This window comes from Eublepharis macularius, chromosome 9, assembly GCF_028583425.1.
Source record: "Eublepharis macularius isolate TG4126 chromosome 9, MPM_Emac_v1.0, whole genome shotgun sequence".
Classification (NCBI taxonomy): Eukaryota; Metazoa; Chordata; class Lepidosauria; order Squamata; family Eublepharidae; genus Eublepharis; species Eublepharis macularius.
Genome location: NC_072798.1, coordinates 7,084,008 through 7,102,327, shown reverse-complemented (window position 1 = coordinate 7,102,327; position 18,320 = coordinate 7,084,008). Strand labels below are relative to the sequence as shown.

The window sequence follows — 18,320 nt, the reverse complement described above, 5'->3', positions numbered from 1 at the left end:
AATTTACATATGAATTCCAATTCAGCAGCTTCCCATTGGATTTTGTTTTTGAAAGGTTTCTGCTGAACTACAGTGACCTTTAAGTCCTTGATGGAATGCCCTGGTAGATTGAAGTGTTCTCCCACTGGTTTCTGGATGTTGCCATTTTTAATGTCAGATGTCTGTCCATTTATTGTGTCCTATCTATTGCTGAGAAAGATGGTTACCTTCCCCTGGGCAGGAACAGGGGTCATTGGGGGAGGTGAGAAGGGAACGTAGCTGTGAATTCCTGCACTGTGCAGGGGGTTGGACTAAATGACCCTTGGGTGTCCCTTCCAGCTCTGTATTTCTATGATACTGCCACAACTATGCAATATATACATGATCCCCCCCCCCACACACACCAAGAGTTTATTAGCTAGGACTGTAAATTCGAGATCTGGAATAATCAAACACAATATATTCATCATCCTCAGCAAATTCTTGTGCATCCACAGTAATGGTTTTGTGCCCAAACTCCACATGTCCTTTGGGCAGGTGTCACTGTAGAATTTAGAGAGACATATGCAAAACAGGGGAACATTGCAATGTATAAGGTTAATGTGTCAATTGGACCCAAATTGGCATCTACCACTAACGAAGAGCAAGGGGTCACCAAGAAGCTGAGATCCATCTTTGAAGACTTATTAATGCATCGCAAACAGTATTAATTACTGCCGGCTGCTTCCTGGAGCAATGAAGCCGCAGCTCATGTCAACTGGGGTGTGTGCGTGTGTGACCTGACCTAAAGTAAGTCATTCTCCATTTTCTTTTCTCTCTCTCTCTTTTTCTTTGCCGCTGGTTCTCAGGCAAGAAATTGGGGTGCGTTTTTAAAAGATGTGCCCACTAGAAGTATGTTAAATTTCCCTTTCCATTTCCACAGAGCTCCCTGCTACACTCCAAAGTGGGCAGCCCAAGGCCACCCAGACAAAAATTCTACTGCTTTCACTGAGATTGAGAGTGAATCTCCCAACTGCAATTTCCCCTTAATAATAACAACAACAACATTCGATTTATATACCTCCCTTAAGGGCAACTTAATGCCCACTCAGAGTGGTTTACAAAGTATGTCATTATTATCCCCACAACAAAACACCCTGTAAGGTGGGTGGTGCTGAGAGAGCTCTGAGAGAACTGTGACTAGCCGAAGGTCACTCAACTGGCTTCAAGTGGAAGAGTGGGGAATCAAACCTGGCTCTCCAGATTAGAGTCCTGCTGCTCTTAAGTGACTGACCCAAGGTCACCCAGCTGGCTTCAAGTGGAAGAGTGGGGAATCAAACCTGGCTCTCCAGATTAGAGTCCTGTCGCTCTTAAGTGACTGATCCAAGGTCACCCAGATGGCTTCAGGCAGAGGAGTGGGGAATCAAACCTGGCTCTCCAGATTAGAGTCCTGCTGCTCTTAACCACTACACCAAACTGGCCTTGTAAAGCCAGTTCACTTGCAGAGGGGAGATAATCAGGAAGGAGGGATTGATTCACTTTTCCCCTATGCTCTGATTCCCTGCTGCAAATCCTCACCACTATTTTAAACATTTTTCCCCAAACCTGGCTGAAAGGGGGAAAAAAGCAGAAAATCAGCATGTTGAGGGATTTAAGAACACATAGAGTACAACCCTAAACAAAGTTACTCCAGTCTAAGCCCATTGAAATAAATGAGCTTAGACCGGAGTAACTCTTAGGATTAGACTGATAATTTCTCCCTTTCCCACAAGAAACTGTTCATAGGATCAAGCCTTTTCCACAGAAGCAGAGGTGTAATTTTTCAATGACGGAATTTTCCAAATTGGTTGCAATCTTAGTGTTATTGCACACATTTCCCAACCATCATATTTGTTTAGATCTCCAAGCAATTTCACACCCGGTCCCATTTAAAAGAGCAGAGACCGGGCTTAAACGTGCACGAGTTCAGATTCTGAAAAGTGCACAAACGTGGCTCGATTGCGCATTGTTCCTAACCTGGTGCTCAAGCAGCCATGCTGTGCTTTCATTTATTTATTTATTTTTACACAGACTGGAAAGGACATATATGCCCTCCTTCCACTTGCAAACAGCCAGCCATTGCACAAACATCCTGCTCTGGATGCTTTTGGATGTCAAGCTCTGGCCATCTTGCTTTGGATTTCCAAAATTCCCCAGCACTTGTAGTCCTAGAACATCATTCTGGGAAAAAATAGGGTCTGTCTCTCCCACCCTCCCACTCACAGCAAACAAGACCTTACCATACTTGCTAGCCGAGGTCCTGGAGACAGTAGAATTGTTGACAGCATTATAGGCTGTAACTTGCTTCGAGACCAGGGCCACCACCGACCCGTCTGGCACCTGCAGAAGGAAGCAGAAGGTGATCCGGTGCTCGAAGAACGCTTCTTAGGAGGAAATACAATACCCAGAGGCTTCAGACGGCAGCGGCAAAAGCGGCTGTGATCTGGGAGCCAAGCTACAAGTGACGCCTGACACAGGTTGGACACTTGTCAGCTTCCCTCAAGTTTTGATGGGAAATGTAGGCGTCCTGGTCTTGCGGCTGTAATGGAGAGCCAAGCTGTAAAACCAGGACGCCTACATTTCCCATCAAAACTTGAGAGAAACTGAAAAGTGTCCAACCTGTGTCAGGCGTCACTTGTAGCTTGGCTCTAAGATAGTGGAGAATCCAGGCTCAGTCCCCTGCTCAGCCAATGAGATATTTTGCCTTGGTTTCAGGAGGGTAGCTGTGTTAGTCGGTAGTAGAAGAGCAAGATTTGGGTCCAGTAGCGCCTTGAAGACCAACTAGATTTCCACAGTATGAGCTTCTGAGAGTCAAAGCTGCTTTTGTGAGATACCATGTGAAAGCACGGAAAGAGCTTGACTCTCGAAAGCTCCTGCCTGTCAGACAGGGGTTAACCTGCCTGGCATAGAAGGTAGGGAAGTTACATAGTTGCAGTTTAATACCTGACAGGGGTTAATCTGTCTATCATGGAAGACAGGGAAGTTAAACAGTTGCAGTTTCGTTTTCGAGCGTTGAAAGGCTGTCCAAACCAAAAGTTCCATTCCGTAGGAAAAGGGGAGGGGCAAGGAGTATATAGTCAGCATTCTTACAGTTAAACAGTCAGAGCCAAACTACAAGTGACGCCTGACACTTTGTTGGACACTTGTCAGCTTCCCTCAAGTTTTAATGGGAAATGTAGGCATCCTGGTCTTGCAGCTTGGCTCTCCGACTGCTGTCCAACAGACTTTTCAACTGTCACGTGTCCAACATTCCGCCAAGCTGCCTACATTTCCCATCAAAACTTGAGGGAAGCTGACAAGTGTCCAACCTGTGTCATTCATCACTTGTAGTTTGGCTCTCATTCTCCACAATTGCCTTATGTTGGTTGTACTGGAATTCCTGGATAAAACTGCTTACTGAATCTGTCTCTGCCTGGTCTAATCGGGGCAGATATTTTGAGATCCATTGAACAGAAACTGACACTACCCTGGAAATCTAGTTGTTCTTTAAGGTGCTACTGGACCTGAATATTGCCCTAGTTGAGGCATTATCTTCCTACCCCAGCTCACAAAAGAGGATAAAATGGAGCTTAGCCTCCTGAACTCATCAGAGGAAGGGTAGGGTAAAGACTAGATTATTAAACATCACAAAGTGCCATTTCAGACAATACACCAACTCTACACAGGGTGGGGGGAGTTATAGGAGAGGACATGTCTTACTTACTCACTTACCATGTATCTAATACTAGCAAATGTCCGTATTTTGCCATTTCATCTCATTTGACATGCATAAACTCTATACACAGGGCAGAAATCCCACATTCAACCTACGATTTATTCATTCATTTAGGAAATTTCTATGCCATGTCGTTAGAGTCCAGCTCGAGGCGGTTTACAATTAAAATATTTCATCAATATGAAAACAACAAACCATTAAAATAAGCCCACCACATGTATGGAGACTGCAGATACAGGACTGGATGGTATGTCAATGCATGGACTCGTACTAGTGACAGAGGTAAGGATGATTTTCTAGGACAAGTTTACCTGCAATTCCACTCCTGTGGCTCAGTGGAAGAGCATCTCTTTTGCATGCAGAAGGTCCCAGGTTCAACCCACACCATCTCCAGCTAAAACGATCAGGCAGGAGGTGATGTGAAAGACCCTAGAGAGCCTGAGACCTGAGAGCCTGGAGAGCCTGGAGACCTGAGACCTTGGAGACCCTGGAGAGTCTGAGACCCTGGAGAGCCTGAGACCTGAGAGCATGGAGACCTGAGACCTTGGAGACCCTGGAGAGTCTGAGACCCTGGAAAGTCTGAGACCTGAGAGCCTGGAGACCTGAGAGCCTGAGACCTGAGACCCTGGAGAGCCTGGAGACCTGAGAGAGCCTGAGACCTGAGACCCTGGAGAGCCTGAGACCCTGGAGAGCCTGGAGACCTGAGAGAGCCTGAGACCTGAGACCCAGGAGAGCCTGAGACCCTGGAGAGCCTGGAGACCTGAGAGAGCCTGAGACCTGAGACCCTGGAGAGCCTGAGACCCTGGAGAGCCTGGAGACCTGAGAGAGCCTGAGACCTGAGACCCTGGAGAGCCTGAGACCCTGGGGAGCCTGGAGACCTGAGAGAGCCTGAGACCTGAGACCCTGGAGACCTGAGAGAGCCTGAGACCTGAGACCCTGGAGAGCCTGAGATGTGAGACCCTGGAGACCCTGAGACCCTGGAGACCTGAGAGAGCCTGAGACCTGAGAGCCTGGAGAGCCTGAGATCTGAGACCCTGAGACCCTGGAGAGCCTGGAGACCTGAAAGCCAGGAAAGCCTGGAGACCTGAGAGAGCCTAAGACCCTGGAGAGCCTGGAGACCTGAGAGCCAGGAAAGCCTGGAGACCTGAGAGAGCCTGAGACCTGAGACCCTGGAGAGCCTGAGATCTGAGACCCTGGAGATCCTGAGACCCTGGAGAGCCTGGAGACCTGAGAGAGCCTGAGACCTAAGAGCTTGAGACCTGAGAGCCTGAAGTGCCTGAGACCTGAGAGCCTGGAGACCTGAGAGAGCCTGGGACCTGAGACCCTGAAGAGCCTGAGACCCGAGACTCTGAAGAGCCTGAGACCTGAGAGCCTGGAGAGCCTGAGACCTGAGACCCTGGAGACCTGAGAGCCAGGAAAGCCTGGAGACCTGAGAGAGCCTGAGACCTGAGACCCTGGAGAGCCTGAGATCTGAGACCCTGGAGACCCTGAGAGCTTGGAGAGCCTGGAGACCTGAGACAGCCTGCGACCTGAGACCCTGGAGAGCCTGAGACCTGAGACCCTGGAGACCTGAGAGAGCCTGAGACCCTGGAGAGCCTGAGATCTGAGACCCTGGAGAGCCTGAGACCCTGGAGAGCCTGAGACCTGAGAACCTGGAGAGCCTGAGACCTGAGACCCTGGACAGCCTGAGATCTGAGACCCTGGAGACCCTGAGACTCTGGAGAGCCTGGAGACCTGAGACAGCCTGAGACCTGAGACCCTCGAGAGCTGCTGGCCTTAGGAGATCAATAGGATAAGGCAACTTCATGTGTTATTGTGTCCTCACTCTGAGACGAACCAGTATATTATCCAAACTGGCTCACTGTTAGCTATAAACAGAGAATTGTCTGCATTTGTGGGACTGAGTGTAAGACATGTGAAATAAAACTTCGGAGATTTCCTTGTGTTTACACTGAGGCAAAGGGACTGCCTTTCCCCGTATGTGCCCTGGAGAATGCTCCAATGAGTTGGAAAACATGTGCTGGTAGTCCCTGGCCCCAGGGAGGCTTGGTTGGCCTCAACCAGGGCCAGGGCCTTTTTGGTCCTGGCCCCAACCTGGTGGAACTCTCTGTCTGAGGACACCCGGGCCCATCAGGAGGATACCCAGGCCCATCACCAAACCTCAAAAAAGATGCAGAAAAATGCAGAAAAGGGCAACTAGAATGATTAAAGGGATGGGACACTTCCCCTAGGAAGAAAGGTTAAAGCGCTTGGGGCTCTTTAGCTTGGAGAAACGACGGCTGAGGGGTGACACGATAGAGGTTTACAAGATTATGCATGGAATAGAGAAGGTAGAGAAAGAAGTATTTTTCTCCTGTTCTCACAATACAAGAACTCATGGGCACTCAATGAAATTGCTGAGCAGTCGGGTGAGAAAGGATAAAAGGAAGTACTTCTTCACCCAAAGGGTGATTAACACATGGAATTCACTGCCACAGGAGGTGGTGGCAGCTTCAAGCATAGACAGCTTCAAGAGGGGGTTGGATAAACATATGGAGCAGAGGTCCATCGGTGGCTATTAGCCACAAGGTATAGATGGACCTCTCTGTCTAGGGCAGTGATGCTCTGTATTCTTGGTGTTTGGGAGGGCAATCAGTGGGAGGGCTTCTAGTGTCCCTTCCCCACTGGCAGACCTCCTGAGGACACCTGGGTTATGGTCACTGTGTGACACAGAGTGTTGGACTGGATGGGCCATTGGCCTGATCCAACATGGCTTCTCTTATGTTCTTATGATGCTGTGGTACACATCCTCCCCAACCATGTAGGAAACGGCAATGCCTTTGTTTCAGGTGGGTAGCCATGTTGGTCTGTAGCAGAAGAGCAAGATTCAGGAGGACCAGTAGCACCTTAAAGACCAACTAGATTTCCAGGGTGTGAGCTTTCAATAGTCAAAACTCCCTTTGTCAGACAGTCAAAGCTCCTTTTGTGGCTGGTGAAGGGAGCGTTGACTCTTGAAAGCTCACACCCTAGGAATCTAGCAATGCCTTTCAAACTTCACAAGGCCTCCAAGAACTCGTGAGAATTGCTACACTTTCTTTAAATGCAAGCTACAGAAGGCAGTTCAATAGAGAGGAGATGGAGGACACTGAAGGCAGAGCTAACCTTGTCCCTTCCACAGCTTGCTTCCTTGGGATAGAAACCAGAGTACAGAAACAAAGAGCACTCGCCCTCCTCCTGGGTCACAAGAAGCTATCCTAACCGAAGCTCAGAAAAGCTCTCCAAAGATGGGAACCCTTCCAGTTCATTACAGAGGCCCTCTCTGAGCTTCCTCTTCGAAAAGCAAATGAAACAATGAGGAATAATGAGCCGGGTACAAGAGCTGCCGCACTGAGAACATCTTTGATGAGTCTGTAGCTCCGAAAAGAAGAAAGGGAGGAGGCGGGAGGTCTTCGCCAGCTCTCCTATCAGCAATAACAATAATTAGCACTTAACACAGAGTGCCTTCATCTTCAAAGCATCTCAGAGATGCTAATTAACCAGTCCTCCATGGAGCCGGGGAAAGGTGGTTTTTAACATCTGTGCATGAAGCTTCTCATCCCCATATGAATGGGGGAGGGTCAACAGCATCCTATTGAGACTCCGGTCATCCAACTGGTGATGTAAGGACCAGATGTGCAGCTCTGTGCCTACTCGGAAGCACAGAAGACAGGGTCACAGCAAAAACAGTGGTGGCTTCAGGCCGGTGAAAGGCTACCTTCTTATTTAGGCAAGGACCGTCTGTCTTCCACGACTGCAGAGCTTCAAAACCTCAGGTGTAAGGACAGAAGTTGGAAGGGAGCTAAATAAGCCCTCTGCTCCCACCTGCTGATCTGTAGCCTGAATACAGTAACAGTGATTCTGCACACGTTGGATAATGCACTTCCAATCCTCTTTATAGATCATTTGGAATGGATTTTTTCGTGTGCAGAACAAAAAATCCACCTCAAACCATTGATAAAGTGCATTGAAAGTGCGTTATCCAACGTGTGCAGAATCAGCCGTCAGGTTATGTGCAACAGATGCACAATTGCCTTGCAGTGTGGTACAGATGGGGTGGGGTTCCTCTGTGCAACCTACCTAAGGATTTGCGCTGTTAATTGCAAAATAGAAGAGAGTCCAGTAGCACCTTTAAAACTAACCAACTTTATGGAGCATAAGCTTACATACATGCATACTGTCTACATGCTACTGTAGCATGTAGCTTATGCTACAGTAAAGCTGGTTAGTCTTAAAAGTGTTCCTAGACTCTTTTCTATTTTGCTACTACAGACTAACACAGCTAACTAACTCCTCTGGATCTATGGCATTGTTAATTGCAGGGCTCTTCCAAGATGGGATGGTCTCCAGTTCAGCTCATTTGGATGTCAAACCTCCTAGCTCTTGCAAACTGTAAATAGGAGGACCCTGGGTGCATCCAGTCTCAGGAATGCCCACTCCCAGAAGGTTTGGGTGAGGGTGCTTTAGCAGTGCATTCCCACAGAGAGTAAGACTGTTGATGACCCAAAAGAGAGGGCATGGAGCACTGACTTGCTTGTAACTGCAACCCTCCCTTCTTCCCAGGGGTCATTTCGCAGAAAAAGAGCTGGAGGAACTCATTAGCACAACTAATTAGCATATGCCATGCCCCTTGACATTGGTGGAAGTGTGTCATTAGCATAACTGATTTGCATATGCCACACCCCCTGACATCACCTATCCTGGCTGTTTTGGATCCAATCCTGGCCACTCAGGGCCGAAATTGGGCCCAAAATGGCAAAAAAGGGCTGAAAATGGCTGAAAAGGGGCCCAAAATGGTCAGGATCGAGCCACTGCTGAACAGGAGAGTGATCCACCACCCGTCAGAGGCCCAATCCGGGCCGTTTTGGCCCCAATCCAGGATGAAACAGGCCCAAAATGGCCGAGAGTCAGGTGGGCAGGGCCACCTGACATGTGACCACTTTGGGGAACTGCCGGAACTGCGTTCCTGTGCATTCCCCCTGGAAATGAGCCCTGCTTCTTCCCTTTATTTCTCACTGCATATCCATGCAATTGTTAAATCCTGTCACTGACATCTATGCAATATTGATATTTGCCACTTTCTCTCTTTTGATGCAGCTAAAGCCCTCGGACTCTCTTTCATCCTTTTTATATCGCTGCGCAATCCTCTTTTGCTTGTTTGGCCTTTTTCCCTCTTCCTCCCGCTCTTGCTTCTTCCATTTTGAATTCTTCAGCTCAGGTAATCTTCTCCATGCATCGTTATGAGCATAGATCAAGATGGGTAGCCGTGTTAGTCTGTCTGTAGCAGTAGAAAAGAGCAAGAGTCCAGTTGCAGCTATAAGGCTAACAAAATTTGTGGTAGGGGAAGATCTTTCATGAGTCACAGCTCTTTATCTGAAGAAGTGAGTCATGAAAGCTCATACCCTGACACAAATGTTATTAGTTTTATAGGTGCTACTGGACTCTTGCTCTTTTCTACTGTTATAATACTGTTACTCCTCTTTTTGGTTGTCTGCAGCGGCCGCCTCTTTCTCCTCTTGACCTCCAACCATTTTTGCTCTCCCTTTTCTGCTTATCTTTTGAGATATTCTCCGTTATCCTTTTTGTCCTCTTGGCTCCTTTGTCAAGATAGTTTCAGGTGGGTAGCCTTGTTGGTCTTGAGTAGAAGAACTTTGACTCTCTTCTAGAGAGCTTTGACTCTTGAAAACTCATACACTGGAAATTTAGTTGGTCTTTAAGGTGCTACAGTATCCAAATAACGGCTCCTCTGGTAATCTTCTCTATCAGAAGCCCCAAATTATGGAGCCATAAACACATGAACTGGCCTTCAATCGAGTCAAACCATTGGTCCACCAAAGATATGCTGGTGTTTGAACTTGAAATCTTCTATATCCAAAGCAGAGACTTTACGATTGCGTCATAGCCTCTTCCTCCTTCCTGTTTCTCCGGGGATCTTTTAAAGTAACATTTAGAACTTCAGAAGGGAATGTAATTACCCTCCACATCCATCCATCCATCCATCCATCCATCCATCCATCCATCCATCCATCCATCCATCCATCCATCCATCCATCCATCCATCCATCCATCCATCCATCCATCCATCCATCTATCTGTGAATATCATTTATAGTCCACCTTTCTCACTCACTGGGACTCGACTGATGACATAGTGTGAGATTAGTACAATCAGTATCAAGGAAATTTCCAGACAGTAGCAAGGACAGTAGCAAGGACTACATCTCACTGGTGTATCTTTCTTGCTTGTGTGCACATGCTTTGTTGCTTAGAGGCACATTTAATGAGATCTAGAAGCTGCACAGAATGGGAGAAAATCTTTGGAACTGTGCAGGCGAGTGTTATTTTCAAGCTTTACAAAAGAGGCATCGTGAACTCCAACTAAACTTGATTTGGCGTTAGGGATGTTTAAAAAAGTAAAGAACAAGCTTTAAAAAGTGGCATTCCTAACATTACAAATTTCAGAGAGATACATTGGAAGGGGATAGGGACTACAGACTATAGTACTGTGTACTGTCTGTTGCTGTAAGCAGGGCTCATTTTGAGGGGGAATGGGCAGGAACGCTGTTCTGGCAGTTTTCCAAAGAGGTCACATGTCAGGTGGCCCTGCCCACCTGACTCTTGGCCATTTGGGCCCGTTTCAGCCTGGATTAGGGCCGAAACGGCCCAGATCGGGCCTCTGATAGGTGGTGGATCACTCTCCCACTCAACAATGGCCCAATCCTGAACCTTTTGGGCCCCTTTTCGGCCATTTTGGGAGCAATTTCGGCCCTGAATGGCCAGGATTGGGTCCAAAACAGCCAGGATAGGTGATGTCAAGGGGCGTGGCATATGCTAATGAGTTATGCTAATGAGTTCCTCCAGCTCTTTTTCTACAAAATGACCCCTGGCTGTAAGTATGCTCCTATTAGATAGGTCCTCATCATGTAATACGCCATTTCAATTCACTTATATTTTGCTTTGAGATCTGTATCAGATTTCCGCTTGTTTTCAAATGTCTACAATCCTTACCCTATTGTATTGTCTAATGAATGTTTAGTGACTGTCCCAGCCATTGATTTTATTGACCTACTTTGTATAAATCCACCTTGAGCCTCAGTGAGAAAGGCGGACTATAAATAGCATAAATAAAATTTAAATAAATAAATAAATGTACGCAACATGAGTCCTGTTAGTTGGGAGAAAAGTGGGCTATAAATATTTCATATGAAATAAGTTTAAATCAACGTCAGGAAGGGAGGCTCATGTTCTAGAATAATTTCATTCATTTTCAAAACACAGGCGAACATTCTCTGCAGACTAGCAACGGAGTCTGCAGGGAACATCTTTCCACTAGATCCATTGCAAACACCCCCTCCCCAAATTTTGTCTCCCTCCCTCAGAAGCCCTGATTGTAGTAGAACATATGAAAACTTGGGGGTGAGTCGCACCTTAAACACCAGCTAGATTTCCAGGGTATGAGCTTTCAAGAGGCATATGGGGGAGGCTAATTTTAGCCCATCCTTGCTGAGCCTTCCACCAGTCTCCCTCTACAAGGGGTATGGAGAGTCCACTCACGCTGGTTGCCCCGAAAGGGGTACAGTATTTTATCTGTTGCTGTTTTTATGGTTGATTTTAAGTTGTATTTTAATCAATGTTGTACCTCGCCCTGAGCCCGCTTGCAGGGAGGGTGGGTTAAAAACAACAACAACAACAACAACAACAACAACAACAACAACAACAACAACAAAGCAGCTCCCTTTGTCAGATGATGAAGAAACCTTTGACTCTCAAAAGCTGCTACCCTGGGAATCCCGTTGGTGTTTAAGAGCGGAACCACAAGTGATGCCTGACACAGGTTGGACACTTGTCAGCTTCCCTCAAGTTGTGATGGGAAATGTAGGCATCCTGGTCTTGCAGCTTGGCTCTCTGACTGCTGTCCAATGGACTTTTCAACTGTCACTTGTCCAACATTCCGCCAAGCTGCCTACATTTCCCGCCAAAACTTGAGGGAAGCTGACAAGGGTCCAACTAGTGTCAGGCGTCACTTGTGGTTCCGCTCTCAGGTGCTATCGGACCCAACTCTTGCTCTTTTACAACAGACCAGCACAGCTATCCACCTGAAACTGTCTGTAGGAAAACTTGCTTCCGTCTGCCCTTCTCTTGGTGTGAGTAAACACATAATAGTCTCCGCACCCTCCCCTGCCCAATTCCCCTCCTCCCCATTTCATCTTGTTAGCATGAAGGATTCTCTGGGGAGTTGCGGCATTTCCCTTCAGAAAAGAAAAACATCAATCTCCTCCCCTGCCTGCCTGGAATTGACTCCAGCCCTCCTCTTTATCTCATCTCCGTTCCCAATCTGTTTCTAATCTGCAGCCTGACATTTCATCCAATGCCATCGCAAAGGGAGGTTGTGAGAGACGCAGAGGGAAGGGGCAGCGTTTCTCTCCCCTCCTGGATACTTTTGATGGAGCATCGCCAGGTGAGGGGGGGGGGCATCGGTACAGGCAGACAGGCAGTGGCAGAAACAGGTGGGCGGCGGCATTCATTTGGAGCCTGAAAACAGAATGCCAGTCACGTCTCTGGTCCGGCTCCAACGTAACATAAAAATACCTCCTGCATGGAATTAGCTGCATTGTATTCGGGGAGGCTGAAGCCAATATTTTCTCCCCAGGATGCTGGCTTTCTACATGAAGAGAGTTTGGCGGGGGAGATGTTTAATGAAAGCAACTTTTGGTATAAAGAAAGGGGTAGTACATGTATGGCTCGATTTTCATCTGAGAAATGTTAGAGGGTATGGAATAGTATGCAATTGGCTGAAAAAAGAGAAAGAGTTTCCTTCTGTCTTCTTGCCCTGATCTGGTAAACTGATATTAATTCATCATCATCATCATCATCAACAACAACAACAACAACATCATTCGATTTATATACCACCCTTCAGGACAATTTAATGCCCACTCAGAACGGTTTACAAAGTATGTCATTATTATCCCCACAACAATCACCCTGTAAGGTAGGTGGGGCTGAGAGAGCTCTGAGAGAGCCGTGACTGACTCAAGGCTTCAAGCGGGGGAGTGGGAAATCAAACCTGGCTCTCCAGATTAGAGTCCTGTGCTCTTAACCACTACACCAAACTGGCTCTCATACACCAGGGAACTGAAATCACAGATTATTAATTAATATTAATAGAATATATAGCATCATCGATGTGTGGCGGGGGGCCGTCCAGATTAATCAACAAGGAGAAAGTTCCTTGTTCTGAAGAGTTTTCAATTCAAAATTGTCCATAGTTGTCGGCAACAGGGCCTTGTCTGGGGTAGCACCTCAGCTGAGGAACTCCCTCCATGCTCCTATCTCCCTGGTGTCTTCTCTATTTTGTTTTACGACCAGGCAAAACAGAGTTTAATGTGACTTTTTGGCTGGCTTCTGTTCTTTAGTTTGACTGAAGGGATTTTATTTTATGACTTCGCTACTGCTATACAGTGTACATAATTTATTACCTTATACTCCTCTTAGCCGTATTGTGTTTTTCCTGTTACTGTTTTGATCTCTCTTTTTTTCCGGTTGCAGCACACGGATTGGATGAATGTTACCATAACATTTCATCCCTATAGAAAACTGCCGGATTCGAAGCAAAACCACGAGACTGGTCATCTTACCTGATAGTGGACAAGGGTGTTGAGTCTCTTCCAGTCATTTTCAATCTTGGTCGTGAGGTCCTCGTCTTGAAGGATCATTCTAGCCCCGCTCGCCTGCCGCCACTCTGTAAGGAGGACAAAATCACAGGTCATTTTCCCCAGCAGCAGAAGAAAGAGCAAGATTGCAGACAGAAGTGATTGGCTCTATATAACTCGCAATCTGCAGTCACTCTACTGGCTTCCCATCAGTTACCGGGCGCAATTCAAGATGATGACTATCGCATTCAAAGCCCTTCATGACTTCAGCTCCTCATATCTGTGCAACTGCTTTCTGCAAACTATGCAAAACTGGATTATTCAGGATGGCTTTCTATCTGGATTGTAGGGCTGTGTCATAAGAAATAGCTCAGAGAGATGCTTTGGTAAGGACAGGGACTATATGTTATACTACTGGATACTGTATGCTGATGCAGATATTATTTTATTTATGTCATTTATAGTCTGCCTGTCTCACTGAGACTCAAGGCAGATTATACAGTGTGAGATTAGTACAGTCAATTTCAAGGACATTTCCATAAACAATGCCATAGGATAAATAAACATAATTTTACAAAGACATAGTATTAGTAAGAATCTAATACAGAGTTGAAGAAATGCTGAAACGGAATGTAAGCAGTTCTAGGGCTGACATTAGACCACATGAAGCACGAGTTGCTCATAGGAGCACATATTTAAGAGAACAGGTAGTAGGTAAGGCAACATAGTGGTAAAGTCTATATTCTTTAACTCATTGGTGAAGCATCTGTGAGCCCCTCCCTACAATACAAAAGCCTTTTTGAATAATTCAGTTTTGCATGTTTGCAGAAAGCTAGGAGAGTGGGGGCTCTCCTGACCTCCTCAGGCAGGCAGTTCCACAGGGTAGGGGCACCACAGAGAAAGCCTGTGTATGGACTGCTGTTGATTTTGCCCATGTGCAGGGTGGCACCTGCAGGAGACCCTGTTCAGATGAGCAAAGCTGCTGTGGAAAGACATAGGGAAGGAGGCGGTCCTGTAGGTATGCCAGGCCAAGGCCGTGAAGTGCTTTGTATGTGATAACCAATACCTTGAACTGATTGGTAGCCAAAGGAGAGACAATGGAGATCTTAGTTATGAATTGTTTCAGAAATATTTCATCTCTATGCTTGACTTTATGCTTATCTTCAAATTTTCTGCTACCGTGCATTGTTGTACCTTTTTTCACTTAACGTACTAACGTACTAACTGTTGTTCATAATTATACCTACTCGGTGAATGTCCTGGCTGTTGATCATATTGTTTTGCACTTGCACTGTATAATTCACCTTGGATCTCAGTGAGAAAGGCAGACAATAAATAAATTAAATAAACAAATAAATAAACTCAGCTACCCAGGATCTCATCTAATCTGGGATTTAGGTCATGTGAAAAAAAGCTGCAGTGCCTCTGATCACATCCAGAATGCTTTCCCTTCACACATTTTTCAATCCTGCTCTTCCTCCAGGGAGCTAAGGGTGGAGTATATGATTCTTCCCTTCTTCATTTTATCCACACCACAACCCTGTGAGGTAGATGGTTGTTGTGGATATTCCAGGCTGTATAGCCATGGTCTTGGCATTGTAGCTAGGGGTGTGCAAGCCAAAAATTTTCGGCTATAGCCGAAAGTAGAAAGCCGAAAGAAGATTCTCTATCGTTAAAGCCGAAAGCCGAAACAAGAATCTCTTTCGGCTTTCGACTTTCGGGATTCTTTCGGCATTATTTCGGCATTCTTTCGGCTTTTTTCTATGGGAAAATGCCTCCGTCTTCCAGGACGCCTGGAGGAGGCATTTTCCCACCGAATAAGCCCAAAATTGGTGGGGAACTTCCTCTAACCCTTCTCTAACAACCACCCAAGTTTCAGACAGATTGGACTTTGGGGGGCCATGTTATGGCCCCCCAAAGCAGGTCCCCCCATCCTCCCATAAGAAAGCGAAGGAGCAGCATATTGTTAGCATGCTGCTGCTCATCTTTCTTCATTATTTCCTATGGGGAAAAAATGAAGAGGCAGGCTTCCTTTGCATGCAAAATGCCCCCTTACCCTCAGGGGCCCTTCTCCCACCCCTCCTCCCACCCCCCACCAAGGCTCAGCCTGCTCCCACTTGGGGGGGGGGCATTTCATGGCCTCCCCAAGTAGGTGCTCGAATCTCTACCACTGACAGCTGGGGGAGGCTTGTGTTGCCAGGGGTGGCATTTTGCATGCAAAATGCCCCCCAACCCTCTGGGGCCCTTCTCCCACCCCTCCTCCCACCCCCCACCAAGGCTCAGCCTGCTCCCACTTGGGGGGGGCATTTCATGGCCTCCCCAAGTAGGTGCTCTGCTCTCATCTCTACCACTGACAGCTGGGGGAGGCTTGTCTTGCCAGGGGTGGCATTTTGCATGCAAAATGCCCCCCAGCCCTCTGGGGCCCTTCTCCCACCCTTCCTCCCACCCCCCACCAAGGCTCAGACTGCTCCCACTTGGGGGGGCCATTTCATGGCCTCCCCAAGTAGGTCCTCTCAGCCCCTAAAGTCCACCCCTTACAGCCCCACACAAACCCAATTCCCCCCCAGCTGCCACACACAGACCCAAATCCCCACATTAGCCCCTCACAGACCCAAATCCACCCCCACCTGCCCCACACCCATAACCCCAGGAACAGGCTGGCAAAGGCCAGCCCTCTCCCTTTGTTCCCTATGCTGGGAACTCCTAAACTCTCTTTCCCTGGGCAATTCTGCACAGCCCAGGGGTGCCACAATGGTGGGCACACTTCTGAGTGCCAGCTGGTCCCTGTGAAAGAGCACCTGAACCACAGACACCCTCCCTCAAATTCCCCCACCACCTACAGAGATGGCTGGCCAGCCAGCCCCATTGTTCCCTATGATGGGAACCAACTGCACAACAAAGAATAAAACAAGAACAACACAAAATAAAGTTTTAAAAAAATTATTTTCTCCCTTCCAAAGTACAAGTAGGCAAAGCATTATGACACATTACACCAGCAGTCCCCCACACAGAAAAATTAAAACAAAACTCACTTAACATCAGAGAATCACAAAACACGATTCCTGTCAAAAACACTTTATTTCTTGAACAGCTTTAGGCTACACAGCAGGGGGGGAACACCAAAGGGCATGGAAGCAGTATCTTACACAAAAATAACACAACTCACTTAACATTAAAGAATCACCCCAAAAAATTGCTGTCAAAAGCACTTTATTTCTGTAACTGCTTTAGGTTACACAGTAGGAAGGCACCACAGAGCAGGAAAGCAGTGTACTACACAAAAATAACACAACTCACTTCACATCAGAGAATCACACAAACACAATTGCTGTCAAAAACGGTGAAGTGGGTTGTATTATTTTTTGTAGTACATTGCTATCATGTCCTGTTGTGCCCTCCTACTGTGTAACCTAAAGCTGTTCAAGAAATAAAGTGTTTTTGCCAGGAATTGTGTTTTTGTGATTCTCTGATGTTAAGTGAGTTGTGTTATTTTTGTGTAAGATAGTGCTGCCATGCCCTTTGGTGTTCCCCCCTGCTGTGTAACCTAAAGCTGTTCAAGAAATAAAGTGTTTTTGACAGGAATTGTGCTTTGTGATTCTCTGATGTTAAGTGAGTTTTGTTTTAATTTTTCTGTGTGGGGGACTGCTGGTGTAATGTGTCATAATGCTTTGCCTACTTGTACTTTGGAAGGGAGAAAATAATTTTTTTAAAACTTTATTTTGTGTTGTTCTTGTTTTATTCTTTGTTGTGCAGTTGGTTCCCATCATAGGGAACAATGGGGCTGGCTGGCCAGCCATCTCTGTAGGTGGTGGGGGAATTTGAGGGAGGGTGTCTGTGGTTCAGGTGCTCTTTCACAGGGACCAGCTGGCACTCAGAAGTGTGCCCACCATTGTGGCACCCCTGGGCTGTGCAGAATTGCCCAGGGAAAGAGAGTTTAGAAGTTCCCAGCATAGGGAACAAAGGGAGAGGGCTGGCCTTTGCCAGCCTGTTCCTGGGGTTATGGGTGTGGGGCAGGTGGGGGTAGATTTGGGTCTGTGAGGGGCTAATGTGGGGATTTGGGTCTGTGTGTGGCAGCTGGGGGGGAATTGGGTTTGTGTGGGGCTGTAAGGGGTGGACTTTAGGGGCTGAGAGGACCTACTTGGGGAGGCCATGAAATGCCCCCCCTAAGTGGGAGCAGTCTGAGCCTTGGTGGGGGGTGGGAGGAAGGGTGGGAGAAGGGCCCCAGAGGGCTGGGGGGCATTTTGCATGCAAAATGCCACCCCTGGCAAGACAAGCCTTCCCCAGCTGTCAGTGGTAGAGAAAAGAGCACCTACTTGGGGAGGCCATGAAATGGCCCCCCCAAGTGGGAGCAGGCTGAGCCTTGGTGGGGGGTGGGAGGAGGGGTGGGAGAAGGGCCCCTGAGGGTGAGGGGGCATTTTGCATGCAAAATGCCACCCCTGGCAAAGGAAGCCTGCCTCTTCATTTTTCCCCATAGGAAATAATGAAGAAAGATGAGCAGCAGCATGCTAACAATATGCTGCTCCTTCGCTTTCTTATGGGAGGATGGGGGGACCTGCTTTGGGGGGCCATAACATGGCCCCCCAAAGTCCAATCTGTCTGAAACTTGGGTGGTTGTTAGAGAAGGGTTAGAGGAAGTTCCCCACCAATTTTGGGCTTATTCGGTGGGAAAATGCCTCCCCCAGACGTCCGGGAAGACGGAGGCATTTTCCCATAGAAAAGCCGAAAGAAAGCCGAAAGAATCCCGAAACGTTTCGGCTTTTTTCTTTCGGCTACCCGAAACGTTTCGGCATTCCCCGAAACGTTTCGGCATTCCCCTAAAGAAGCCGAAACACTTTTGTTTCGGCATTCTTTCGGCATTCTGAATGCCGAAACGCACATCCCTAATTGTAGCTACCGACATTTTGGCAGCAGCTGTGACTGGCATCTTCAGAGGTGTAGCAC

At 47.3% G+C, this 18,320-nt stretch overlaps 1 protein-coding gene across 1 annotated transcript in view; it reads right to left on the bottom strand.

The window, feature by feature from the left end:
- PLXNA4 (plexin A4) overlaps positions 1 to 18,320 on the bottom strand; it is a 749,270-nt gene that overhangs the window by 48,542 nt on the left and 682,408 nt on the right. The window contains exons 26-27 of the mRNA XM_054988198.1: positions 13,365 to 13,468; positions 2,238 to 2,337 (exon numbers count right to left, since the gene is read on the bottom strand). Of these exons, the coding sequence (XP_054844173.1) occupies positions 2,238 to 2,337; positions 13,365 to 13,468 (204 nt within the window). The remainder of the gene's footprint in view (positions 1 to 2,237; positions 2,338 to 13,364; positions 13,469 to 18,320) is intronic.